Source organism: Mirounga angustirostris, unplaced genomic scaffold (assembly GCF_029215605.1).
Source record: "Mirounga angustirostris isolate CCGP_5_RB_7025 unplaced genomic scaffold, mMirAng1.0.hap1 SCAF_7, whole genome shotgun sequence".
Lineage (NCBI taxonomy): Eukaryota > Metazoa > Chordata > Mammalia > Carnivora > Phocidae > Mirounga > Mirounga angustirostris.
The window spans coordinates 32,355,427-32,382,999 of NW_026991715.1; the positions used below are offsets into that span (position 1 = coordinate 32,355,427).

General features: G+C 46.1%; 2 protein-coding genes across 8 annotated transcripts in view; both read right to left on the reverse strand.

Moving 5' to 3' along the window:
* Positions 1-1,431: 1,431 nt before the first annotated feature.
* GFRA3 (GDNF family receptor alpha 3) lies at positions 1,432-18,774 on the reverse strand. The gene is made up of 8 exons (XM_064595588.1): positions 18,670-18,774; positions 12,271-12,555; positions 7,647-7,739; positions 5,894-6,206; positions 3,340-3,443; positions 3,085-3,219; positions 2,605-2,693; positions 1,432-2,410 (listed from the first exon to the last, which is right to left on the reverse strand). The coding sequence occupies exons 1-8, from the start codon at positions 18,752-18,754 to the stop codon at positions 2,321-2,323; spliced, it is 1,194 nt and encodes a 397-aa protein (XP_064451658.1). The 5' UTR covers positions 18,755-18,774; the 3' UTR covers positions 1,432-2,320.
* Positions 18,775-19,755: 981 nt separating this feature from the next.
* CDC25C (cell division cycle 25C) overlaps positions 19,756-27,573 on the reverse strand; it is a 41,975-nt gene continuing 34,157 nt past the window's right edge. For 5 of the 7 annotated variants that reach the window (XM_064595960.1, XM_064595959.1, XM_064595963.1 and 2 more), the window contains 4 exons: positions 27,475-27,573; positions 26,804-26,937; positions 26,320-26,431; positions 19,756-26,120 (listed from right to left, as the gene is read on the reverse strand). In XM_064595960.1, the coding sequence (XP_064452030.1) occupies positions 25,971-26,120; positions 26,320-26,431; positions 26,804-26,937; positions 27,475-27,573 (495 nt within the window). In that variant the 3' untranslated portion in view covers positions 19,756-25,970. The remainder of the gene's footprint in view (positions 26,121-26,319; positions 26,432-26,803; positions 26,938-27,474) is intronic. The other 2 variants (XM_064595965.1, XM_064595962.1) reach the window with 1 other exon arrangement.

A 27,573-nucleotide genomic window follows, 5' to 3' on the forward strand; every position in this document is an offset into this window, starting at 1 on the left:
CTGCAATTCAGCACTCACTATTTACCACTGCAGCCAGTGGCCCTTCCTTCCTTGTTACCCAGGAGCTAGTCTAATGGCAGTCACCATTCTGCTCAGTCAGGATACAATTAAAAGCTGCAGTCCAGCCACTGTGCCCCCACCCCAGGTCTTGGCTCTGGGCCCTGGGCTCGGGGAGTGGTCTGGTTGTTTACCAGAAATTTGGACCTTCTTCAGAGAAAAGCACAGATGACCTATTAGTCTAATTCAAGCACTTAGCAAGGAATGACTGCACCATTCACACCCCCAGCCCCAGGCTAATGGAGCCAAAGCAAATGGAGAGGCTTTGCCAGCTCAGAGATCTTCCTGGGAAGGGAGGAAGGGGAAGGTCCCACCCAGTGCCCCACTGAAGTTTGCAGGGAGACACGCTGGCTGAGCATTTCCTGGGGGCAGGGTGGGCTGTGGGGATACAAAATGTATAAGGAGAGGCTTCCCTATCCCACCCACACTCTGGCAGCAACTCTGCTCATCCTATCCCCAGTCACCTCCTCACTACCTTAAAACTTCGTTGGGAGAAAAATGAGAAGACAATCAAATACCCATTGATGTAGAACTGGTTAAATAAACTATGTATGAAGGAATAAGCATCCATTCAAGTCATGTTCTGCTGCTGATAAAAAGGATGATGTACTCATGCATGCTGAAAGATATCTGTGACTTACACAAGGATACCTCATTTACATAAAATTATACATACCCACTGATTCTCATGTGCACAGAGATGCAGAGAGCATTTGGCAGTTTGCAAGTAGGAATTTAAAGATTTTACTTTCTTCTTTATAATTGTCTGTATCGCCCAAATCTTCTACAAAAACCACTTACTATAATTGCTACCTTTTTTCAGTTCTTACTAGGTGTCAGTCCCAATGCTTTTACATGGGTTATCTCATTCCTCCTGAAGTGGGTTCTATGCTTTTTCACGTTACAGATGTAGATAATGAGGTCTAGAAAAGTTGAGCCCGAGGTCATATAGCTAGTAACCGACAAAGTCAAATGTTGTTGGAGGATCCAATGAATTAATGCATATAGTAGGGGCTAGATAAATGAGGGTTATTATTATAATTATTGTACAGCACTCATCACACTACCTCATTCTTCTTGTCTACTCCCCTGCTCTGGTGTGTGAAAGACTTGAAAACAGGATCTGAATTATGACTTCAGAATCTTCTACATCCAGCATAGTGTCTTGCACAGCCAGCACTCAGGAGATGCTTTGGAAAGAGTGAGTGAGTGAATTAATAGATAAATGTCCACAGCTCTATAAATATATTTTCCCAACTACTTTGTTTCCTTATCCCAACAGGATTACAAATGAGATCAAGGACCAGTCTCTCCTTTCCTCTGGCCCCCATTATGGTCTGGAGCAAACCAAACACAAGCAGGTGCTCAATAAATGCTTTGGTTGACTAAGGACACTCCCCTCTCAGCTGCTGTGGCAGATCCAGACAGTATCCTAGAAATGGCTGGATCCGGGACAGATACAAGGTCCACAGCCTCCCATAAGTGATTTGTTCTTCCAGCTCCATGTCAAGTACACAGAGAGGTTGAGAAACTTGCCTGGAAGTCACACAGCAATTGGTGGCAGGGTTGCTGTCTCACCTGGCCTCTACTCTTGTATCTGTAACACTCCTAATTCTGTATAAATTCACAATGTGAGAAAATGGGAAAGGAGCAAAGTTTTTAAGTCAAATGTTTAATCATGATCCAAGGGGATGGGGGTACTTCAGGACAGGAGCAGGAAGAAAGCAAGACCCAAATGCTCTGGCTCCTGATGCTCAAATGCTCTGCAGGATCCCCGGGTAGGGCAGGCAGCAGGTTCCCATCTGCCCTATTTAGAGGAGGAGACAAGGGGGTAGGAGTCTTGCCCCAGCCTTCCTCACAATGGGGAATGTCTTTCTAGGCTGCCTCAGAACATCCAGCCCTGCCTACCTGGAGAATGCAATAGAGAATGGCTGATTTGTTAGAGCCTGGGTGATTCTCGTGGGCAGGAGGAAGGGATTAGAAGAGAGCTTAGTAGAGGTGGTCTCCACCAGAAGATGACTAAACCACAGTCACCAAGTCCTAAGAAAGGGCAGCCTGAGTCAGAAGCAGAGGGAATGAGAACTTAGCTAGTCAGTTTCTACTATGGCCCCATCTGGAGTCAGCTGGATATGTGGGGTGCAGTCAGGGTCGCCATGTTGTTTACCGCACAGGACTCCTTCTGGATGCTGCTCTTTCCTTAGCCCTTGCAGGCTGCAGGTCAACTGGGTGTGGTTGAGGGGAAAGGGGCCCAAGGGAAGTCCAGCTACCAGAGGCTCAGGAGCAGAATCAAGGAAAGCGTACAGGAGAAAAGAGACGGCACCCACGGCTGTGGCCTCAGAGCAGGGTTTTTGTTCTGTAGAAGAAATGGAATGGAGTCAGCTCCACCCCCTTCACCACCTTGGCCTCAGTCAAGGCCTTGTCTCCCTCCCCTGAGGTATCCATTAGAGGTCTATAGTATTCATGAGGTCACCCCCTCTGTCCCCTTCTCTGGGTTTCTCCCAGCTAGTCCAGTAAAGGTTAAGAGGTGTGTAATAGAGGAGGCCCTACCTGGTGTTCCATCACGGAAAAGGTAGAGTCCGCCCAGTCCTGGGAGAAGAGTTGGCTGTGAAAACGCATCTTAGCTGCAATGGCCTCCACTGAGAAGAGGAGAGAAGGTAGAATGGAAGCAGGCAGATGACAGAGATTTCTCAGGCTCCCACGGAAGGTAAGGGAATGTCTCAGGGACCCTGACATATAGCAGGGCAGGTGGGAGTGGGCTATTGTCTCATTCTGCTTGCTTGTTCCTTGAGTTGGAGAGTGTCCCTGGGGCCAAGACAGGTAGAACAGGCAGCCTGGGGGGGTAATTCAGGGAGTGGGAGAAGGAAGAAAGGCCAAGACTTCGGGGGATGTAAACCTATGCTGAGGAGGGGGCAGGAGATGTCTGCAGGAGATGGATGGAACCAGGATGGACCCAGAGCTGACCCTTTTCCTCTCCTGGGATCCAGCTGACAGAACCATGGGGGCTGGGAGCAGGTGGAACGTACTCACTGAGGCAGGGATTGTGGGAGAAGGACTCTTCCAGCTGCTCACACTCATCCTGCAGGTTGCCGCTGCCTCGGCAGGTGCAGCTTAAGGCAATACTGGTGTTGACACTGCTGACAAAATTGGGAGTCATGGCAGTCCCTGTGGGGTGAAGAGAGGATTGTCAGGGCCTTGGCCAACCCAAACTTCAGTCCCCACTCTCTGACACCTGTCTCAGGAGTGCTCCATCTCCAGAGCATTCTCCATGGCCCTCAGCCTCACCAATCAGCCCCACGTATGCTCGCAGACATCTGGAATGTTCTGTTGCACAGGTCCCTAGGATGTCCAGAGGATGGCAGTGGGTCTGAAAATCGACCAGGCGAGATCTGGAAGAAGGGAAATTTTAAGAGTCCTCATTGAGGGTCTGGCCTGCAGGCTTCCCCCTTGATACCCCTTTAGCGGACATACCCGTCTTCATGCCAAATCCTCCTCTGGTTTCAGGCCTGGCCCAGGGCTTCCCCCTCAGTGAAGCCTGTTCCTGTCACGATTAAATGCACTGTCGCCCCATCCATCAAAGCAGACCACTTTGAATTTGGGCTCCATAATACCTAGCTATGAGATTTCAGGCAGCTTCTTTAACCTTAGTTTTCTCAACTGTGAATAGAAATGAAAACAGTACTGGGAACCTGCGTGGCTCAGTTGACTGAGCGTCTGACTCTTGATTTCGGCTCAGGTCATGATCTCAGGGTCATGGGATCGAGCCCTGCGTTGGGCTCAGCACAGAGTCTCCTCTTCCCTCTCCCTCTGCTCCTCCCCCTGTTCTTTCTCTCTCTGTGTGTGTCTCAAATAACTAAGTAAAATCCTTAAAAAAAAAAAAAAAAGAAAGGAAGAAATGAAAACCGTAGTTCCAAGTGGGTTTTTGTGAGGATGAAATAAGAGATTGCATATACAGCATTTAGCATAGTGGTTGGTACATGCGAAGTGTTCGTTATATGTCAGATATTGTTATTATTCACACTGATCCTATAATAGGTAAAGCTGGTTATCTTCAGGTGATAGAATTACAAGTATGTTTTTCTGTACATACTTCTGCAGTTTTCCTTACATTTTGCCTTTTGTTAGATGGGTGGTTTACTTCTCTGTCACCCGCCCCCCAAATGCAAATTCCTCGAAGGGAAGGACAGTGTCTTAGCCATCTATCCGGGCACTTGCTACGTAACAGTAGCAGCTACGAACGTAAGAGGCAGTGTAGCCAAGCGGTTAGGCCAGACTTCATTCCAAACCTCATTAAGCAACCCGACTTATTACCTGGATGAACCTCAACAAGCTATTTAAACTTTCTCTGCTGTGGTTTCTTCTTTGTAAAGTGAAGATGATAAAAAACGACAATACCAGCTATCTTACAGGGTTCTTGTAAGGTTTACATGAGTTAATACATAGTATCTAAAACAGTACCTAGTCCATAGTAAGTACTCAGTAAGTGTTGGTGTACCGATGATTGAGAGCTTTTGTGTAACACTTTAGAGAAGAAGGAAGTGGGGCTCAGAGAGGTTAGGTAACTTGCTCAAGGTTACATAGAAATAAGGGCTAGAACCAGGCTGCAAAACAAGGTGGGGTGACTCTCATTGTCAGCAAATGCTACTTGAATGGGTGATAACTTCAATTTGGTGAGTGTTTTGTCCTGAGGAGGCAGAGGAAAGCCAGATCGGAATTTCTGGAGAATATGTATCAAACATCTTACAGATCATCACATACTTTGATTTGGTATTGGCATTTGTAGCAACACGTCCTAAGTAATAATTAGATTTGTGCGCAAAAATGAACAAGAGTGAGGGATGCCTGGGTGGCTCTGTCAGTTAAGCGTCTGCCTTTGGATGGGGCCACGATCCGAGGATCCTGGGATCGAGTCCCGCATCAGGCACCTTGCTCGGCGGGGAGCCTGCTTCTCCTTCTGCCTGCCACTACCACTGCTTGTGCTCTCTCTCTGTCTCTCTGACAAATAAATAAATAAAATCTTAAAAAAAAATGAACGAGTGATATTTATTGTAGCATTATTTATAGCAATAAAGAAAGCAACCTAAATATCCAACAATAGAGGAAGGATTAAATAAAGTATGGGGCATCCATAAAACGGAATACAATGTAGGCATTTAAAAATCAAGTTGTGGAAGGACAGTAAAAGACAAAATAAGCACCACCATTTATTGAGCACTTACTCTGCACCAGTAAGCTAAGCATCTACATAAATTATGCAATTTAACGCTCACCAGAATCCCATGAGATCTGTATTATTATCCCAGTTTTTACAGAGGACTAAGAGGAACGTTAGGTTAAGCGATGCAGTTTTAGGCTAAAGTGATGGGCTCAAAGTCACACAGCCCCAGGCTTTAAATTCACATCTGTCTGACTTCGGAGCCAGTGGTCACCACTATCCCATACTGCCTCCAGAGAAAAACGCCCATGAGATATGCACATAAGTGGGGGCGGGGCGGGGGGAAGCAAGGTACAAATATATTTCTAGAATATCGTTTGGTTTATCTGTATACAGAAAAGACTGGAAGGAAACCCTCTCCAAAGGATGTGGATTATCTTCAGGTGAGGGATTCTGAGTGCTATTTTATATGTTTTGATATTTTCTGAAGTTTTTACACAAAGTCTTTACACAAAGCTTTTTGAGAAAAGGGTTTCAGAAAATTCTGAAGGGAGCTACGGGGTGAAGTCATTCCACGGTCCCTGGGCGGCAAACCCGGCCCCGCACAGGCAGGCGGCCATCGGAGAAGGAGCGCTGTGCACGGCGCCCTCGCCCACCCTGCCCGCCCACACCCGGCACCTGCACCTGCACAGCGGGTCGGAGACGCAGACGCGCCGCAGCTCCAGGCAGTTGGGGGCCTCGGACGGCAGCGCGCAGCTGGGGGCGATGGTGTTGTGCCTGCGTTGCCCGCAGCCCTGGTCGGCGGGTGCGCACGGGCACAAGAGCAGGCCCTGAGCGTGGGGCTCCGACGCCTTCTCAAAGAAGGCACGGAGCTGCCGGAGGCAGGTGGGGCGTTGGCAGCGGGACCCCGAGCACGCCTCCACATAGGCCTTGCGCAGCCGGTCACACTTGTCATTAAGAGTGCACAGCATGGCGAACTTGAGGCAGAGGTCTGAGTCTGGGGGGGAGAAGGGCACCAAGTCACCAGTCGTCTCTGCAAACGGGCAGCCCAGTGTTGCTAGGAACCCCTGCAGCCCTCCGATTTAACATGGACGGTGGTGGGGATAGGAGGAAAGTGACGACTACCCTGAATACCGCCACTGCTAATCCGTGGCTTTCCCACTACCCATAAATTGTATCTGTTATTTGTGAGCTTCCCTCATCCTACTCCTCAGTTTGCCTAGGTGTAAAACAAAACAAAACAACAAAAACAACAAAATAATAATAAATAAAAGAAATAGAAGCTATCTATCATCTGTCTATCGCGCTCATTTACCTAGAATTGAAGCGGCCAGAAAGCTCAACTGAAACGCCTTCTTCCTCAGTTGTATGCAGTGAGTGAAATTTCATGGTAGAAATCATTAGCTAGAGGCCCCCTAACATTCTAAAGCACTTTCTGAACCATCAGAAACAGATGCAACCGAATTCTACCTAGAATATCTGTTTTGTTTTGCATCTATTCTGCCCAGTTTTAATAACACCTGTTTTTAATGACTGATGTATGCATAAAAGCTCCCCATACTCTGAGTCTTGGGAAATTATGGTGCTATTACTATTAACAGAATATTCTAGCAGTCAGAACAATGGAGTGACTGGAACAGGTTATTCCCAGATTCCTTGTAACTAAGAGTTTATGTATAAATCTCTATGCTTTTCTCTGAAAATTCTATTTCCAATATATAGGACTGATTGTACAACAAAGCTCACATCTTTCTCAAAAAGCAAGTGCATGTGTGTGTGCTCCTTCCCAATTAACACAACAGCCCCAATGTCCTGAAAAACATGCATTTATTTATTTATTTATTTATTTATTTATTTATTTGTGTGTGTGTGTGTGTGTGTGCAAAATGGTGATTTTATTAAAGCATGGGGACAGGACCCATGGACAGAAAGAGCTGCCAAAACATGCATTTTAATCCTTGCCAGACAGATGGCTCCCACCCTGAGTCACCCCTGAGGAGTCACATTCTCTCTCACCATATTCCCAGTCCAACACCTCGCCCATCCCATTAGAATGGTTTGAAAACAAGCAATTTCCTAGTCTTCAGGGACAAAAAGCTACTTTCCTGGCTGCCTCGAATAAGGGTAAATACTTCATTTCAGCATATTTTTTTCTGGGACTACTGCCACTCCATCAGACCCTTTGTAGAGACCCATCTTTTGGAACCCTAATGGGCTCTCTTCAAATGCCTCCCTAATACCTAGTGCTCTTTGTTGACTCATAAGACCACACCATGCCCACAGCTCAGACTCCCACCCTGACACAATGCTTCTTTAGTTACCTGGCAGACTAGAACTCTCCCCCAACATGCCCTCTGGTTTGTGTTCCCCACCAGCCACTCTTCCTTCAGGGTCCAGGCCCACCCCTCATGCCCCAGCCTCAGCTTGCCCTCCATACCTGGTTTGAGCATGTTCAGTTTGCTGAGATTCATTTTCCAGGGTTTTCTGGTCACTGTATCTTCATAGGGGGAGACATCCAGTTCAAAGTCACCTAGAGACAAGGTGACAAGAATCCTGAGGACCGGGCTGGGGGGTGGGAGCAGGAGGGGCTGAGGCTGCTGGGTCAGCCCTCAAAGCCCTGTGGAAAAAAGGAAAAGGCACAGTCTCTACCGAACTAGCTGCAAGCAGTTAGAGGTGAGAAAAAAAAGCAAGGCCATAAAGGTATGGGCTGGGCTCAATGAATACCACGAGTTTAATGATAAGAATAATAAAGCTAATATTTGTTGAGTACACTGTGCACTGGGCACCACGGCATCAGTAAAAAAGAAGAAAAAATTCAATCTCAGTCCTCCTAGAAGCCTTTGGGTAGGTAAGAAGAAACAGGCTGAGAGAGGTTAAGTCACTTGCTCAGGCTCACAGAGGCTAAAAAGTGGAGCTGGGACTTGAAACCTGGACTATCTGATTCCAGAGTTTCCACTCCTAACCACTAGACATATGGCCTGTGGGTACAGAAGCAGGCAAGGGGACTCTGTCTTGTTGTCTCTTACTGTTGAGGAAGGGGCAGTAGTAGACTCTGTTCTAGACCTGACCACCTAGCTATGGAGACACATCGCATGCTGAGGACGTGGCTTTGAGTCCCGGTCCCAAACTGAACCAGACTGGGAAAAGCAGAGAACTCTGGAAGAGACAATGATCTCAGAGGTAACATACTTTTCCCAGTCACTCGCAGGGTGCTGTGGGCTCCTTAAGGAGACATAATAGGTCTTATAAAGTCACTGCATAGCTCATAGACATGGTAGGTACTCAATAAATGTTGGGTAATAAATCTTGTTGGAAGAGAGAGGTGAGAGGATGCAAGGTGTCACCCAATATGCCTTTGAGAATGCATCTTCAGGAGGGAAGAAATATGGATGATGTCAAGCAGATAAGAAAGGATGGTCTGGATATTTGGGAAGACCTGAAAGACTTTTCTCAAGGGAAAAGTTGGGAAGGCAAGAGGATCCAGGGAGAAGTCTCTGGGGAAGCTCTCAAAGAGAACTGATTAGGACGAGGAGTGGAGGGCGCCTGGGTGGCTCAGTTGGTTAAGCGACTGCCTTCGGCTCAGGTCATGATCCCGGAGTCCCGGGATCGAGTCCCACATCGGGCTCCCTGCTCGGCAGGGGGTCTGCTTCCCCCTCTGCCCTCTTCCCTCTCGTGCTGTCTCTCATTCTCTCTCTCTCAAATAAATAAATAAAATCTTTAAAAAAAAAAAAAAAAAAGGACGAGGAGTGGAAAACAAGGAACAAAAAGTGTGGTAAATTGTATTACTGTTTCCAGTTACATGCTAGCTACCCACCCTGTGGGAGAATTATACACCACCACCCCCACCACCCCTTGCCATGTGACTTTCAGGCCCCCTATGAAAGGAGTATACTTCTACACCCTACTGTAAGGATTACCCATGTGACTTGCTCTGGCCTGTGGACTGTAAGCTAAACTGACATAAATCACATCTGAGCAGAAGCTTTACGAACCATTACATTATCCTGCTGCTGTTCTTTTCCCTCTACCAGCCTGGGTCCTAGAAAGAGGAAGACAGGTAGAGCAAAGACAAAGCTAACTCAAGGAACCCCACAGCAGATGTGTAATGAGCAAAAATGAAAATTTTGTTGTGGAAGGCCAGATATGTGGGGGTTGGTTGGTTTTTACTGCAGCATAACCTAGCAAATTCTTATTAAAAATGTAACTGGTATCTAGAAATGATTGCAGCAATAACAGCAAAGAATCTAAAATGTGTGGTTTTGGCTTTGGAACTGGGCAGTGAGTGGATGGTGAATAAGCTGTTCCTGGGATATGAAAAATAGCAGTCCTCAATATGCAGTGGCAACGCATTTGGTAAAATTGTTGCCCTGCAATAACTTGGAAGAAAGATGTACTGAATGACATTGTGCTTTAAGGGAAAGAAGCTGAGAAGCAGAAGGTTCTAGTATGTCTTGATCGCTATTGGCTGCATTTTGCAAGGTCTACAAGAAAGACAAAAGCTCAGAGAAATGGCCAGTTTGCAAATAGGGAGGAAAAAGAAAAGAAACAATCCAGAAATTTGAGGATTTGTAGGATTAAGATATGCAACTGTTTTTCATATTCAAATAGTAAAAGATAAAATTGGAAGATGCTTTGTGTAATAAGGTCGATTACAACTCAGCCTTAGGGCAAAGACCAATTCAATGATATGGCTATCATGCCCTTTGCGGAGATCTCTCATTGATTAAGATGGTATCAATAAATCCTGCCAGTTAGACAAATATGCTCAGAGACAAAAGACTAGGGTAGTGACTCTCCCACAGAAGCCTGGTAAGAGCAAGATACTTCTTTTTTTTTTTTTTTTTTAAAGATTTTATTTATTTGACAGAGAGAGAGAGAGACAGTGAGAGAGGGAACACAAGCAGGGGGAGTGGGAGAGGTAGAAGCAGGCTTCCCGCTGAGCAGGGAGCCCGATGCGGGACTCGATCCCAGGACCCTGGGATCATGACCTGAGCTGAAGGCAGACGCTTAACGACTGAGCCACCCAGGTGCCCCGAGCAAGATACTTCTAATTAGGTCTAGATAGAGACACATATCTTGAAAAGAATTATTGGGAAGGCTACTGGCACATGGGGTGACAGGAACCAAAGATATAAAAAGCAATTAAGTTTTGAGAGAGTTGTACTGCTAAGAGCCACCAGCCTGGATTCAAATAGACTCTACTGGAGTCTGAAAATGTTCCCAACATTCCTCAGGTAGCAAGCAAGCTGAGAATGCTGTTCACTCCTCAAGGAAGTGGGAGTCTCCAATATCCTTAGACATGGCCAAAGAAAATAATGGGAAAGGAAGGACCTGCCAGGGGTAGGGGGGCTGGGCCAAGAGCCCTGGTAAACAACAGATAAAGCAACTCTCCTAAGGAGCAAAAGCAGAGCCTTATTAAAGAGCAGTGCCGGGACCCCTGGGTGGCTCAGTCGGTTAAGTGTCTGCCTTCGGCTCAGGTCATTATCCCAGGGTCCTGGGATCGAGTCCCCCATCAGGCTCCTTGCTCAGCGGGGAGCCTGCTTCTCCCTCTGCCTGCAGCTTCCCTAGCTTGTGCGCTCGCTGTCTCTCTCTCTCTGACAAATAAATAAACAAAACCTTAAAGAGCAGTGCCCACTACCAAGGGAAGATGGCCCTTACAATGTTTATGTAGTAGGACATCAGAACAACTATGAGCAATGTCTGCTGTGTGCCTCCCATTCCTCCCCTTCCTGAGAGTGTTGTGTTCTCCTGTCCCTGTTCCACTGTTGTATACAGAATATATATTGGAGGCAGATGACCTGTCCTTTTTGTCCATAGGTAGATAGATCAAGAAGAGTCATATCCAGACCTGACAGAAATTATCACAAGATCCTAGACTGGGAACCTGATGTACTGCTTGGATAGAACACTTAGGGTATCTTCCTTAGAAAGTGGGTTGATAGGCACCTGACTGGCTCAGGTAGAAGAGCATGCAACTCTCTTGATCTTGGGGTTGTGAGTTTGAGCCCCAAATTGGGTGTAGAGATTACTTAAAAATAAAAAATCTGAAAGAAAGAAAAGAAAAGAAGGAAGGGGGTTGATATATTTTGCTTGTGGAAGAGAGAGAAATGAGTATTTTAACCAAATAGTGGACTATGGTAGCTTGTATATTATCTCCGACTATTTTTGCCCTCCCTGTAAGATTATATATCCTCACTTATTGCCATGTGATTTTCAGGGTCTCTTGTGGGAGGAGTATACTTCCCCCTCACCAGGGATGTCAGGCTTGGTCATGGGATCTGCTTTGTTCATGGAATGTGAGCATAAGTATTTCATGTAACATCTGTGTAGAAGCTTTTAAAGGCATCACATACTTCTGTCATTGCTTATTTCCCTCTGCCAGGAGAAAAGAACTTCCCAGATGGAGGCGGTACCTTCAGCCTGGATTCAAAAATGAAGAGGACACATGACACAGCTAACACAGAATATGAGCAAGAACTAAACTTTTGTTTTACAAGTCACTGTTTTGTTATTGCAGCATAGTCCAGTAAAAACTGGCTAATACAGAAAGGTAGACACCTTTCTGGAAAGAGTAAGAGGAAGCTCTTCTCTCTTTGGCTATTCCAGTGTCTTCTCTTACTACCTTCTGTCTGGTTAATGAGTATCCTTTCTGTTAAAGGCAGGACCAGGACGCTGCCTCCCAGTCTCTCTGACCTTATGGATTACATTGTATTTGGAATCTGTGAATGGGTTAAGATCATTTCCCTCCACATCCTGTCCATACGCTTCTTCTGTTCCAGGAGCTGCCCAGGTTGGGCCTCAGCCTGGGTCAGATTTCTGCCAAGAGGCAGTTACATGTGACCAGGTAAGAAAGGGGGAAGTAGGGAGAAGAGAGGGCAGTGTTGTGGGTGCCCAGAAAGATATTGCCAAGTCTTCCCTCTACTTCTTACTGATGTCAAATGCAGAGCTTCATTACCACCCTAGTCAGAATCTACCCATCTGGCCTATATTCTGCAGGATTAAACAACAACCCACAAGAGCCATCTTCCTTAGCTGAGTCCACTCTATAATGGGGGCCTCACCAAGGCTGCGGGCAAGGTGAACGGTCCAATAGATGTCCAGGCAGGCAACTTGGTTCTTCATGCGGCGGTGGCATGTACAGCTCATCAGAGAGCTATTCCTGAGGTGCTGTGCTGCCTCCCTGCACTCCTCAGGGGCCAAAAGCTCCTGTGAAGGTGATGGGGTGCTTACACTAGAGGTGCAGGAATTCAGGTGGTGGTAGGCAGCATTGCAAATAGGATCGACCTGGCACTTCCTCCTGGCCTGGATACAGCTGTTCACCAGCCGGCCCTCGGTGGGGAGGGGGTCTGTTGTGGAGGAAGAGAGACCAGGTGAGGCTCACATGAGGTCAGAGTAGCTGCCTGGGAGTAACAAGTTGTAAGGTAGAGTAGGGGGGATTCAAGACCAAACCTTGGGCAGGAAAGTCTTGGGGTGGCACAAAGGCCTTTAGGAATAAGTGGGGAGAAAAGCCCCGCAGGAGTAAAGAATCTGTAGCTGTCACAATTTGGACAGAACAGATCAGGTCCAAGAAGAGGCAGGTTTGAAGAGAGGCTTCTCAGCCCCCTGGGAGAAGGGAGACTGTTGTTTGAAGCTGAGCCTCATGACCCTGCCAGGCACAGAGAAGAGGGCCCTTGGCAGAGCAATGCATGGGCAGGGCTAGTATAACCAGAGAGTTGACCGTGTGCATGGTAGTGCTAAATGACACTTAACAACAACTCTGAAGCTTCCATTAAAAGTCACTTAAAAATACCTTCCAGGGGGAAAGGGTCAGTGTTGGAGTTGGGGAGCTTTTGCTGATTCTGTCACTCAAGAATACTAAGGTTGGTTATAAGTCAGCCCTTGTGGAAGACCCTACAACCTAGAACTTAGCATCCCTATCAAAGGGTACCAGAATGCCATCATGTCATCAGTTTTGCAAGGCAAAACTTCTGGGAATCATTTTTAATTCTTCTCTTTCCTGTTTAATCCAACAAGTCCTGTCAACTCCACAATATATCAGGAATCTGTCCACTTCTCTCACCTATCACTGCCTCCTTAGCTCAAACCACCATCAACTCCTGTCAGAACTACTTCCAAGACTTTTTATTGGTCTCCCTGATTCCATCTTCCAAATTCATTCTCCCATACCATTCAGCCATCTTTCTGTTTTGTTTTGTCTTCCAGCTTTATTGAGATAAAATTGACATACAACATTGTGTAAGTTTTAGGTATGCAATGTGATGATTTGATTCCTGTATGTACTGTGAGGTGATTGACCCAATAAGATTAGTTAATACATCCTTCACCTCACGTAACTACCATTTTGTTGTTTGCAGCCACCTTTTTTTTTTTTTTTTAAATTTTATTTATTTATTTGAGAGAGAGAATGAGAAAGAGCACATGAGAGGGGGAAGGGTCAGAAGGAGAAGCAGACTCCCCGCCAAGCAGGGAGCCCGATGCGGGACTCGATCCCGGGACTCCAGGATCATGACTCGAGCCGAAGGCAGTCGCTTAACCGACTGAGCCACCCAGGCGCCCTGCAGCCACCTTTTTTAATGAAAAATTTTTAGGCTGGAAATCATTTTCATTGAGGTGAAATTCATGCAACATAAAATTAACCAGCTTAAAGGGCATAACTAAGTGGCATTCAGTATACTCACATGTTGTTCAACCATCACATCTACCTAACTCCAATATATTCTCATTACCCCAAAAGGAAAGCCCACAGCCATTAAACGGTCACTCTCCATTTCCCTCCCCCCTAGTCTCCGGCAACCACTAATCTACCTTCTGTCTCTACAGATTTACCCATTCTAGATATTTTATACAAGTGGAATCATAAAATACATCATCTTTTGTATCTGGCTTCTTTCACCTAACATACTGCTTTTTATGGTTCATCCACATGGTAGCATATATCAGTACTTCACTTTTTTACGGATGAGTAATATTTCATTGTATGGATATACCATGTTTTGTTTATCTATACACCAGTTGATGAACATTTGGGATGTTTCCATGTTTTAGTTAATGTGAATAGGGCTTCTGTGAGCATTCATGTACAAGTATTTGCTTGAATTCTGTATAAAATTCTTTTAGATATATATTTACGTGTGGAGTTGCTGGGTCATATGGTAATTCTATGTTTAACTTTTTGAGGAACCACCAAATTGTTTTCCACAGTGGCTACACCATTTGTCATTCTCATTAGCATTGTACAAAGGTTCCAATTTCTCCACAAACTTGCCAACTCTTGTTATTTTCTGATTTGTGTGTTTTGTTTTTTTTTTAACCAGCCATCCTTACAGGTGTGAGCTGGCTGGCATATCATTGCGGTTTCCATTAGCATTTCCCTTAAACTTATGATGTTGAGCATATTTTCATGTGCTTGTTTATCATTTGTATATCATGTTTGGTAATAATTTTTCACTGAAGGGCGCCTGGGTGGCTCAGTTGGTTAAGTGACTGCCTTCGGCTCAGGTCATGATCCTGGTGTCCCGGGATCGAGTCCCGCATCGGGCTCCCTGCTCGGCAGGGAGTCTGCTTCTCCCTCTGACCCTCCTCCCTCTCATGCTCTCTGTCTCTCATTCTCTCTGTCTCAAATAAATAAATAAAATCTTTAAAAAAAAAATAATAATAATTTTTCATTGAAGCACAACATACATAAACATGCATTAATCAAAATGTACAGTACAATGAATTTCAAATTGAGTAGACTGTGTAACCAGACCTCAGATAAAGGACCAGAACATTACCAGCTCCCCAGATGCCCTCTGCCAGTCACCAACCGCTCCAAAGGAAATCAATGTCTTGATTTTCTAACATTAGAGATTAGTTTTGTTTGTTTTTCAGTCATACAATATGTGCTTTTGGTGTCTGGGTTTCTTTTGCTCAATATTATGTTTATGAAGTTCACCCACACTATTTTTTTTAAAGATTTTATTTATTTATTTATTTATTTATTTATTTGAGGGAGAGAGAGAGAAAGCATGTGCGTGCACAAGCAGGGGGAGTGGCAGGCAGAGGGAGAAGCAGGCTCCCCGCTGAGCAAGGGGCCCGATGTGGGACTCAATCCCAGACACCCTGGGATCATGACCTGAGCGGAAGGCAGACGCTTAATGACTGAGCCACCCAGGCATCCCCACCCACACTATTAAGTATGGTTGTAACTACCTTATTTCTATTTTTCTTGCTGTGTATCATTCCATTATGTGAATATAACATAATTCTACATTACATGGGATCATCTCTTAAATATTGTAAATGAGATTATCTCATTTCTCTGCTTAAATTTTTCCAACAGGTTCCAATGCACTTAGATTCGGATCTAGTTTATGCACCCTGTTCCCTGCTCACTTATCTAACCTTACCTCCTAGCCCTCTCTTCCTCTCCCACTTCCTTCCACCCACACCAGCCTTTTTTCTGTTGCCACTGAACCAGACAAGCCTGTGTCAACCTTAGCATTTTTGCCCTAGCCTTTCTGTTTGGAATGCTCTTCCCCCTGATCTTCACGTGGCTGGCCCCTTCTAATAATTCACTTTTGAGCCTAAATGTCACTGCAGAAAGACCATCCCCAACAAACCAATTGAAAATAACCCCCTAGCTACTCTACCACATCATTACTCCAAAACTCTGCATAGCACTTTTTTTTTTTTTTTTTTAAGATTTTATTTATTTATTTGACAGAGAGAGACACAGCGAGAGAGGGAACACAAGCAGGGGGAGTGGGAGAGGGAGAAGCAGGCTTCCCGCGGAGCAGGGAGCCCGATGCGGGGCTCGATCCCAGGACCCTGGGATCATGACCTGAGCCGAAGGCAGACGCTTAACGACTGAGCCACCCAAGCGCCCCTGCATAGCACTTTTCATTACTTGATTTTTTAACTTGATTTTTTATTATCTCTCCGTCTAGACTTCCACATCTATCTTATCACTACTCTATTGCCAGTGCCTAGAACAGTGCTTGTTTTTTATGAGCTCCTCCTGTTTAAGAAATAACCAAATAACAGAGAAATTCTGCCACCTCTGTAATTTCCCTGAGCCCCTTCCCTCTACTTAAAATCAAAGTGCCCGGGTGCGCAGGTGGCTCAGTCAGTTAAGTGTCTGCCTTTGGCTCAGGTCAGGATCCCAGGGTCTTGGGATTGAGCCTCACATTGGGCTCCCTGCTGGGGGGAGGCAGAGCCTGCTTCTCCCTCTCCTTGTGCCCCTCCCCACTGCCTGTGCTCTCCCTTTCTCTCAAATGAATAAATAAAATCCTAAAAAAAAAAAAAAATCGAAGTGCCAAAATTAGGAGGAATCTGAGTTTAGTCAGTCCAACCTTCTCTTCCAATCAAATGATAATCAAGTAGATTGCTTATTAAAATGCAGATTTCTGACCCCATCCCAGAACTACTGAATCAGTCTCTGGTGATAATGCCTGGGAATCTGAGTTTTAGCAAGTTCACTGGAAAATATGATGCACCCTGAGAACTGGTCACATCCAATGCACAAACAAAGGCAGGATCAGTAGTATTGATTACACCTTTTGCTTCAGGCTCCAGTAAGCTTCAGCATGGCATTGTCACTCTTTTTATTTAAATTTTGATATTTTGCTCACCATGGATTTTGGGGGGGAGCACTGATTTTGATTTTTAGTATATGTGCTGCTGAAGCGAGCACTGATTTTGATTTTTTAAAAATACTGCATTGAGGGGCACCTGGCTGGCTCAGATGGTGGAGCCCCATGTTGGATGCAGAGATTACTTAAAAAAAAAAAAAAACAACTAAAAACTCTTTTAAAAAATACTGCATTAAAATATTCTTTATCTTGACTACTGTTTCTTTGCAACCCCTTCATTCATTCACCTTAGTCCCAGTCCTGCCTTCACTTTCTGGACCTTAGTTGCCCAAATGTAAGGTGAGGGATTGGATTAAACCAGTGTTTCTCAAAGGAGGGCTAGGGAAGAGACAGGTTAGGCTCCTTTAAGGGGTGTATCAGAATTTCCAAAGGTAATGGGTGGTTCAAAAAAACACATTTGATCATTATATATGTGGAAGATGAAAAAAGCTTTTAAATTTCAAAAACAGATTTAGGGAAGGCATGAGATATTTATCTTTACCAAAAGGGAAACAGGGATTTCAGCAGTTTGAGAAATACTAAATGTTTAAGAGGTTACTTCTGGTAGGTACCCAGTAAGTGCCTAATGAAAGAAATGTAACAAGTATAAGTCTCATTGCTTAAACTGGACTAAATATTGAGTCCCAACAATTTTCAAAAGTAAACCTCTCTTATTTCATAGCTGATAGTTCACTGAATCTGAACAGTGGTGGATTTAGGAGCAATTGCAGCTAAACAAAAGAAAAGTAGGGGCAATGTTAAATTTTATCATAACAGGGGGGAACCTGCTACACTTAACTGGTTAATGAGGAAGGTGTTTAATGTTTACCCCTGATCTTGATGTGCAGCTATACTGTTAGGGCTAATGAAATTTTTTGGGCAGTCAAATCAGACTGGCGATACCTTGCTGCCCTGATTTACTGATGGAGTTAATCTGGACAGACCAGCGTTTCCCTTCCATATCTGTTTTACAGTCAAGATTGTATTTCTGCAGTACCACTTTGTGGACCGAGGTGATGGGTCCATGTGTGATCTCTGCCTCAGGATTTCCTCCACTCAGGTTCTGTGCAGGAGTCCTACAATAAGATTCCATGCACCCATCCCACTCCCAAAGGTCATGGGCATATTCCCTGGGATCATGGCTCCCAGGCTACCCATCCCGGCGGAATGGCAATGGCAGACCTTGAACTATATATTCCACAAAATACCTATTGTGTATCTATAATAGGGCAAGGCACTGTGCTGAGCCATCTTCCCCTATAGCAAGTCTTCTGCTCCAATTAAAACAATAAAAATATGTCCTGAAAGGGTAGGGGGTGGGAGTAGGTTGGTGACGAGAAATATTCCCAAATAATGATGTTAGCAAATTTTAGCAGCAGTTTACAACCCTAATTTGTGACAAGTCGGTTTCAACAAAAATTTCTCTTTCTTCATCCGTACCTAGAGTCCACTTCCCCAGTCCTTACAGGGAGTGGAAGGCTTGAAGCCCATGTGGAGCAAATGGCAGTCCTGCTTCTGATTCTTCCCGCCTTCTAGAGATGCTCTCGTGGAAGTAGCCTGGCTTTTTGCAACTGTTCTGTCTGTGCAGATCCCCTCAAAAGAGGTGCGTCTGGACTGGGCGCGGGGGGTGGGGGGTGGGGGAAGAGGAGATGCTTGGGTGTCCTGGCCATGGCTAGCACTCCATCTATAATAGTTCAAAAACTGTATTAGGCATGGAAGGCATCCCCTTCCCGGCACCCTGGGCTTCCTTCCTCGGTCAGATGGACACCTGTGACCGGCGCCCCGCCTACGCTCCTCTCCCCTCCCCCGAACGCCCTGGCCAAACCGGCCCGCTTACGCACAGACGACACTCACCGGCTCCGAGCGGCAGCGGTACCAGCAGCAGGAGCAGGAGCACGGGCGGCAGCGTTCGCGGGTGCGGAGGACGCGCCATGGCTCGGTCCGCACGCCGGCCGGCCCCCTCCGAGACGCTGTGCCAGCGCCGGGCGCCGCGCTCCCCCTCGCTCCTCGCGCCGAGGCTCTGCGCGCGGGGCTCTGGACCGCCGCCGCCCCCCGCCGCCTCCCGCCCCTCCTCGAGCTGAGCCGACACTCGCCCACCAGGGTCCTGGGCGCCGCCCTCCAACTCCGAAGCGCACGGACGCACCACACCGCTGCTTCTACTCTCTGGAGAAGGCGGCGGGGGTGGGGGCGAGCGAGGTCAGGCGCCGCGGCTTCCGCGTGCAAGAGGGTGCTCTACCCGAGCCTGCCCACCTGCGGTCCGCTGCCCACTTCCCTCTGGGAGAATTCTGCCCAAGACAATTGTGGCAGCTGCCGCTGGAGAGCCGCCATCTGGGGGGTCCAAGGAATTATCAAAAAAAGCGCCATTTCTCACTTGCTGGACCCCCACCCCCTCCAGGAACCACAAGTGAAATCTTGTAGCAAAAGTTGAATAAACCAGCACGAGGGCAGTTTCAGTTTGGTATTTATTTTTCCTCTTAGAATTTGCACATCCATGCCTCCATTTCCCCTTGAAGTAACTTCAAGGGTAAGCTAGGGCTGTTATCATTAACTCCATGATTCTGCAAAGATAGGTCCCGGACAGGTGAAATGGCTGTGCTGAGGGCAATTCTGGGGCCAGATCCCAGGACTTATGCCAGACTAGCTTCCTCCAAAAGTCAGTGTCACGAGGGAGCGTGGAAGGATTAAACTCTCCTCGGATTAGGGAATTACCTGGAGGAACACAGGATCGCTGAGGAAGATGGCTAGAAAGGCCACTTAGGAGTCTCCTCATCTTTTTATTTTTATTTATTTATTTATTTTAAAGATTTTATTTATTTATTTGACAGAGAGAGAGAGACAGCGAGAGAGGGAACACAAGCAGGGGGAGTGGGAGAGGGAGAAGCAGGCTTCCGGCAGACGCTTAACGACTGAGCCACCCAGGCGCCCCTCTCCTCATCTTTTTAGGTGATGTTTCAGAAAACAACCTACTCTACTAAGATTAAACAGCGAGGTAGAAACACAGCTGTGCCCAAAGCCCAGGATTTCTACCCACAAGGTAAGGGTATTTGTTGGGCATAGGGTTGATTCCCACGTGCTCCCAGGGTAAAAACAGAGACACAATGACTTGGAAGAACAACTAAGTGCTTAGAAAGAGATAGGATGATGAAAAAAGTGGAGGGTTTCACCCCCTATCCCTGCAGCCCAAGCCCTTTCCTCACTTGTACAGAGGCCTGGCAGAGGGCCAGGAGGAGGGTATTGAGAAGTGCAGTATAAACCTCTGAGATTTATTGGCTGCTGCTTCTGAATATGGCCATCCTACTATGGCCTCTGGGGGGCATTTGCCGATGTAATCAGCCCAGAAAGAGAGTCATTCCAGCCAGGGGTGTAAATCACCCTTCACAAAGCTGGGAGAGAGACATGTGGCCCTAGATAAGGAAGGAGAAATGTGGCCTCTTGTGCCCTTTCCTCCCTTCTCCTGCCCAAGGGGAGCTAGTTCCTGAACTGTAATGCACTTTAAATGGAGTTTGTTCTTCGTTTTAATCTCTATCTGCCCTGCCAGTCTTCCAGGAGAGCTGTGAAAGTGAACATCTGGCTCCTCAGCTTTTGTACAGGGCCTGTTTTCCCCAGCTCCGCACTACCTCCCTATGCCTTCTCCTCCAGTAAGGTCAGAAAGCTGTAGTTGGGCACAGAAAGCCCCCACTGTCCACTCCACTCTGGCAACGATTTCAAAATGGGATTTAAAAGCAAAGGGTAACTTGGGGAGCCTGGGTGGCTCAGTCGGTTAAGCGTCTGCCTTCAGCTCAGGTCACAATCCCAAAGTCCTGGAATTGAGCCCCATGTTGGGCTCTCTGCTCAGCGTGGAGTCTGCTTTTCCCTCTCCCTCTGCCGCTCCCCCTACTTCTGCTCTCTCTCACACACATAAATGAATAAAATCTTAAAAAAAAAAAAAAAAAAAGCAAAGGGAAACAATTTCAAAATTTTATTTATTTATTTGAGAGAGAGAGAGAGAGAGAGAGAACGCATGGCAGGGGGAGAGAGAAACTCAAGCAGACTCAGTGAGCACGGAGCCCGACTTGGGACTTGATCTCACAGCACCGAGATCAGCCCTGAACCAAAACCAAGAGTCAGACACCTAACCAACTGTGCCACCAAGGCGCCCCAAATGGCAACCATTTCAGATGGTTGGGATGCTAGGAAACAGCTGAGAGACCTATGAATCAACAGAGGTTGGGGTGGAGGTAGTTAAGAGGTATCACCTTTGCTCTTCCCCTCTTTCAGCAACCAAGCCCAATCAAGTTTGGGTGGGAGGATAGGCTGGGAAAAGGCATGTGTTCAGGATGCATACTCTAAGTGTCTATTCCGTGCCATCCCCATGGAATGGACCAGGAAGGCAGGAACAAAGTCAGACTGCTAGGCTAAGAGCAATGCTCAATTCCACCTGTAATAGGCAGAATTCTCACCTTTTTGTGAGAATGAGATGCTGGAGTGTCTTTCTATCTGGGCACTGGAGTAGAAAGCCTGACATCACCGAGCCTTGGATGACGATTGGAAACCAAAGGTAGGGGAGGGATGAGGAAGCCTCTGTAAATAATTATGACTCCAACACTTATATTGCCAGCTCTTCCAGCACACCCTCTCCCCACCAACCATGTCCCCTGTGACTGCCAACACCTGCTAGATAAGCAGTCTTGTCTTTGGGAACCTTGTGGATAATGACAAATGAGCCTGTCCTTTCTACAAAGATGATGCTATTCAGCCATCATTCAATAAGGTCTTTTGAGACTGATTATGGGTTCAACTTTGAACCAGGTGCAAAAATGATTAAGAGACAAACCCTGCCCTGGGAGACTTTGCAATCCACTGATTGGGCTCAACAGTCTAAAAACCTTGTATCTTACTCCACTTTCATTTGTAATCATGTTTTTCTGCCTTCTATCAAGCCTTCTCTCACTGAAAGCTTTAATTCCTCCTGCTACCCTCACTTAGGATATTAGCAGTGTGCTGAATAGTCAAGAACACAAGCTTTGCGTCTGCCTTTGGCTGAGGTCATGATCCCAGGGTCCTGGTATCGAGTCCTGCATCGGGCTCCTTGCTCAGCAGAGAGCCTGCTTCTCCCTCTGCCACTCCCCCTGCTTGTGTTCCCTCACTCGCTATGTCTCTCTCTGTCAAATAAATAAATAAAATCTTTAAAAAAAAAAAAAAGAACACAAGCTTTGGGGCGCCTGGGTGGCTCAGTCATTAAGCGTCTGCCTTCAGCTCGGGTCATGATCCCAGGGTGCTGGGATCGAGCCCCACGTTGGGCTCCCTGCTCTGCGGGAGGCTTGCTTCTCCCTCTCTCACTCCCCCTGCTTGTGTTCCCTCTCTCACTGTGTCGCTGTCAAATAAATAAAATCTTAAAAAAAAAAAAAAAAGAACACAAGCTTTATAGACTGCCTGGATTCAACTGCCATTTCCAACAAAGCCTGGATGACCTTGGGCACAGCACTTAATTTTTCTGTGCTTCAGTTTCTTCATGAGTAAAATTAATAACAGTATCTACTTCATATAACAGTTGTGAGGATTATTTAAGTATATTGAGTACAGAGTTTAGCATAGTGCCTGGCACAGAGCATGCACTGAATAAATGTTATCATTCCAGGTAGCGTGCAGGAGTTAATTTTTCTGCGAACTTGGCCTGCCGCCACCACCAGACTTGCTGCTTTGGAGCTGGAGGCTACAGTACTTCTTTTCTTTGCAGTGGGCCAGACTGCGTATAGGGATGGGAAAAAAGGGAATCATTCTCTACCTTGCCAGTCTTTTGAGGGAAGGGACAGTTTCATAACTGAATACCTGTGGTACTTAGAATTGAGAACCCCAGATATATGTTTAAAGGAACTGGTGTTTCCTCAACATTTGCCTGAACTGAATGGGGAAAGGGAATCTTCCATACCTCCCCCCACTTTATACTCCTGATGAGGAAAGGAAAATGCTCCTCCCTTCTCTATGGCAGAGGTCAGCCAGGTCCTGGACTAGGACTGAAAACCATGTTTTTAGAAAGAACGGTTTCCAATCTTCATTTCTTGACTTTATGATAAACAAATACAGTCAGTGTTAGTGTAGAGCTAACCCGCTATATGCTTCATGCCAAGGTCTCCAGCCTGGGGTCTTAACACTTAGCCTCACCTGCCAACCCCAAGCAACAACCTTATAGCCCTGACTTCTTAAGAATCTATAATTGAGGGCGCCTGGGTGGCTCAGTTGGTTAATCGACTGCCTTCGGCTCAGGTCATGATCCTGGAGTCCCGGGATCGAGTCCCGCATCGGGCTCCCTGCTTGGCGGGGGGTCTGCTTCTCCCTCTGCCCTCTTCCCTCTTGTGCTCTCTGTCTCTCATTCTCTCTCTCTCAAATAAATAAATAAAATCTTAAAAAAAATAAAGAATCCATAATTGAGGATCTTACATATTTAAAGTCTAATACAGTGTCAACTCTAGAAAGGCACACTGTTCTTTGATGAGGATTTGGTAACAGCAAATCCATTCAGGGTATAGACACTGGAGCCATACTGTCTAGGTTCAAACCCCAACTCCACTGTTCATTAGCTGTGTGATCTTAAACAAGCTACTTAATCCCTCTGTGTCTCAATACCTTTATCTGTAAAATGTGCAAAATAATAAGTACCTGCCTCACAGAATTGTTGTGAAAATTAAATTAGTTTATACATATAAAATGAGTTCATAAAAAGACTTGCATATAGTAAGCACCTGAAAAATGTTAGCTACCATTATTACTCCTAAAAATAACATGAATCAGGGCGCCTGAGTGGCTCAGTTGGTTAAGCGACTGCCTTGGGCTCAGGTCATGATCCTGGAGTCCCAGGATTGAGTCCCGGATCGGGCTCCCTGCTCAGCGGGGGGTCTGCTTCTCTCTCTGACCTTCCCCCCTCTCCTGATCGCTCTCTCATTCTCTCTCAAATAAATAAAATCTTCAAAAAAAAAAAAAAAAAACATGAATCAAATCGCATGGCACCTATGCAATGGGAGGATATTATAAGAAATGATATAGGCAAATGGTGCCTTTTAGGCAAATACAATTTTTTTCACAAAGTAGATAAACTAATTAAGCCCTAGTTTTTGTTTTGCAACTCAGAATTTCCACTTAATTAAGATTACTGAAATGTGAACATGTGTACCAGTCTCTTCCTTGGGGGTAGGGAGGGTTGGTTCTACTTTTCTGGGGAAAATGATCAGGAAATGACCCACTAGGTTAGGCAGTGAGTCCTGGGACCCCCCTCCTCATACTTGGAGGTGGAGGTGCATCAAACATTTTCCTCCTCAGGCCACCAGGAGTACCTGTTTGGCAGGTAAGTATGTGGGGGTGGGACAGAGGAGCAGCATCTCCCCCTCAGCCATCTGCACCTACTGTGGAAACAGCTTTTCGCTCCTTTCACTCTGAGCTCAAGGGCTTGGGGAGAAGGCCAGGTAGCTTCCCTCTGGACAGAGGCAAGAGCAGACAGTGGAGGCGGCGGGTCCCAGAAGCTGTGTTAAAGAATGCAGCAGTGCCCTCTGCTGGGAGGCACACGCGCAGCACTCCAGGAGAAGAGCCCTGGCCAACCTTGCAAACATCAGTCCAGCAACAGCCCTTCTTCCCTCCCACTCACTGAAAAAAGGTGTCCCTGCTCCAGAACTCGGGAAGAGGTCATTTTTATTTCTATTCTGTCTCATCCAGGTGTCAGAGATCTTTGTCCTTTTCTAGTCCTGGGCTAGCATTCCCACTAGGTTAATGTGGGAGAGTGACAATGTTTAGTCAATTCCACTGCCACCCCAGGCCATAGGGCTGTATCTCACTACGAAGACGAAAACCTACTTGTCTAAAGAGCTCTAAGAATGGAAAGCCTGGGATAGTGCCGAAGAATGCACTTTAAAAGGTCTTCCTAAAAAAAACAAGTAAATAAAAGGTCTTCCTTAAGTCTAACAGCTCGTTTGCTACTTTTCTATCCTTTTATTCCTACCTTCAGACAGAACATATCTCTACTTCCAACTATCCCAAGTCATCTCTGTGAGATGTAAAATGAAGTCAAGGAAAGAGTTGGGAAATGGGAAAAGTCAAAATTCCATTGAGGTTGTAGATAAGGAATCTTTTAAAGCCCAACTCACCTATAACCTGATTTAGAGATGCCAATCACCTTGGTTTTCTGCGCCTAGTTATCACAGAGTGCTGAGTGTGGGGCACACTTTTAAGGTATCCCATACTTGGAATGGTCCAGGAAAGGAAAGCTGAGATACCGCTAAAGAATATAACTTGAAAGGTTTTCCTTAAGGGGCGCCTGGGTGGCTCAATTGGTTAAGTGAGCCCTGCCTCGGGCTCTGAACTGGGCAGGGAGATTCTTTCTCTCTCTCCCTCTCCCCACTACCCCACCCCTTGCTAAAAAAAAGAAGAAAAAAAAGCTTTTCCTTAATTCCAGAGCAGTGGTTTTCAAGCCTCAGCATGCATCAGAATCACCTGAAAGGGAAAAATTTTAAAACCCCAAATTCTGAGCCCTCAGAGGTTTTGATTTAGTGGGTCTGCTGTGAGGCCTGAAAATTTACATTTCAAACAAGTTCAGATGATCCCTATGGTCTAGGGCCCAAATCTGAGAACCACTGGTCTAGAGAAAAGCACCTTGGCCTCAGCTATAAATCAAGATTGTTACACCTTTGTCTGAAGGAGACTAATTTGGTGATCTCTTTCTCATAAAGATCTTCTAGGAGTAGACTGGGCTCACAATCAAATCTCTCATTCTGTAGTGTTTATTTTCCCATTTAAGAAAAAGAGAAAGAAGGAAACAAAGAAGGCAAGTATAGAGAAAGAAGATGGGCAACTCTTTGCACAGGCAGAAGACCAGGGAAAGCGCTGGCTGGCTTGTGAGAAGACAAGTCTAAATGGGAAGAGAATGCAAACACTTCCCAAAGCAACAAATCCCCATATAACTCAAGGCTACAGCCTTCTAGAGCCAGCTCCAGGACTCAGTCACCAGCCAGCAGCTCTGCTAAAACCAACACCCAGGCCTGGAATTTCATTAGCTTGGCATCTTGTTGGTTTGCAGACATCTTTTAACAATCTTGGGTTTAGCCACATACAACATGGCCTCTTTCTGCTCAGCATTTCTACAGTGTCTTTTGGTGACTCCTAGACAGCCAACCACTGACCCACTATCATGGGCTCACATCCTTCACCAGTAAGGCAATCTGCTCCTGCAGCTGCCGCTCTCCTTCCCATGCTTTGCTCTGGCTTCGACACTTCAGCAGCTCAGCCTTATGGTCTTGATGATGCATAGGGCAGTAGCTCTGTGGTTCGCACAGCTCCTGAAAGGTAGGGGACAAAGTAAGGGATACTCTAGTCTCCAGAACTCCCTACGAGGTATAATAGAGATGCTGCTGGTGGTAGCTAAGAAGGAGCAGTAGTTTCCTCTCAGAGGGCTTTGCAGGCCATGGAAGTTGCATGCTCAAGTTGGCTCCCCCCAAACCTGAGCTCTCCTGTTGCCCCATATGCCCCATCCTTTACCGTATATTCTGGAAAGAAGTCTTTGTAGCCCCCTTTGAGGATATATAGTTCTGGATAGTACAATGCAGGATACTGGTTCAGAGCCCTGTCCTCTTCTCTCAGAGAGCGGCACCTTTAGAGAAAACCCAGAGGTGGGTGGGTGGAAAGAAGCAAAGTCAGGATTCCATGTGCCATTCACTGGGGAGGGGAAGGAAGAAAAAAAGACTATGGGTAACCCAAAAGGACCTCCAGATCTGTCTTTGCAAAACAAGATTCAAGCAGTCACTCTTTCTCCTCCTCATTCCCAATCCTTTTTCCTTCACTGCTCCAAACTTTTAAATTGTAGAAACCTTTCTTTCTACCTCCCTAACCTTTAAACTACAATGGAAAGAATGCATTCATTCATTCCAGTCTCTGTCTGAACTGGTCTGGGAAGGTTCTCTGCTTTTAAGTCCCAATTCAAGGGCCATTTCTAACACCCACCCAAACCCATGTAGACACTCACATTCGGGGACCCCTCTCTGAGGAGAATTCACAGTGGAACACGATGATTATTCTTTTCTGGGTGTCCAGAGGGACAATGGGCTTCTTCAGAAAGAAGTCATACAGTTCTTCCTGACTGTACAAGTTTAAGGCTCCCTGTAGAAAAATTTCAGTATTTTCTTAAGGGGCTGTGGATAGTTCCAACACTTAGAAATAACTGGGATACCATCTTGGGATATTTGGGCCAGGAAGTCTAGACTGTAAGCACTTTCAGGGCATAAGATCTAATTATATCTCTGTGTCTATCCCCAAGGTCTACCATGAGCTTGGCATGTAGTAGGTACTCAATAAATGTTTGTAGATCTGACCCCCCCTAAATCTGCAGGAATCATTGTGAAGAATGTCTATGAGTGTCTGCAAAGTGCTTCTCAGTCTTTGGATTAATATTTTATTTCCAAGTAGGAGCCCTTGGCTCCAACAGAATAAAGGGAGATTGGTCTAGGAGGGAAAGGGAAAGTAAATTGCCCAAGGTATACAGAATTAGAACAGGAATGAGGACTTGCAGCCTTGATGCGCTCCAAAAGTAGAACCTCTGCCTTGGTTCTGGAGTTCATAGGACTTTTGTCCACATACTCTTCTCATTAAAGAGCTACCTCCAGCCCCTCCCCACTAATGTCCCCAATGTAACCTCACCTGGATGTGTCCTCCCAGGTACTCATATGGATAGCGGCAATCGATGATATAAAACTTCTCAATCAGACTCTGGAACTTCCCTGACAGTAAGGCAGCCAC

Excerpts from the sequence above, each read along its gene's own strand:
- GFRA3 (XM_064595588.1), bottom strand. The coding sequence starts at position 18,754 with ATGGCGCGTCCTCCGCACCCGCGAACGCTGCCGCCCGTGCTCCTGCTC. Across the intron at positions 2,694-3,084 it reads CTCCCACAATCCCTGCCTCA|TGGAGGCCATTGCAGCTAAG; the intron begins GTGAGTACGTTC and ends TCCTCTTCTCAG. Across the intron at positions 2,411-2,604 it reads TTTCCGTGATGGAACACCAG|AACAAAAACCCTGCTCTGAG; the intron begins GTAGGGCCTCCT and ends TTTCTTCTACAG.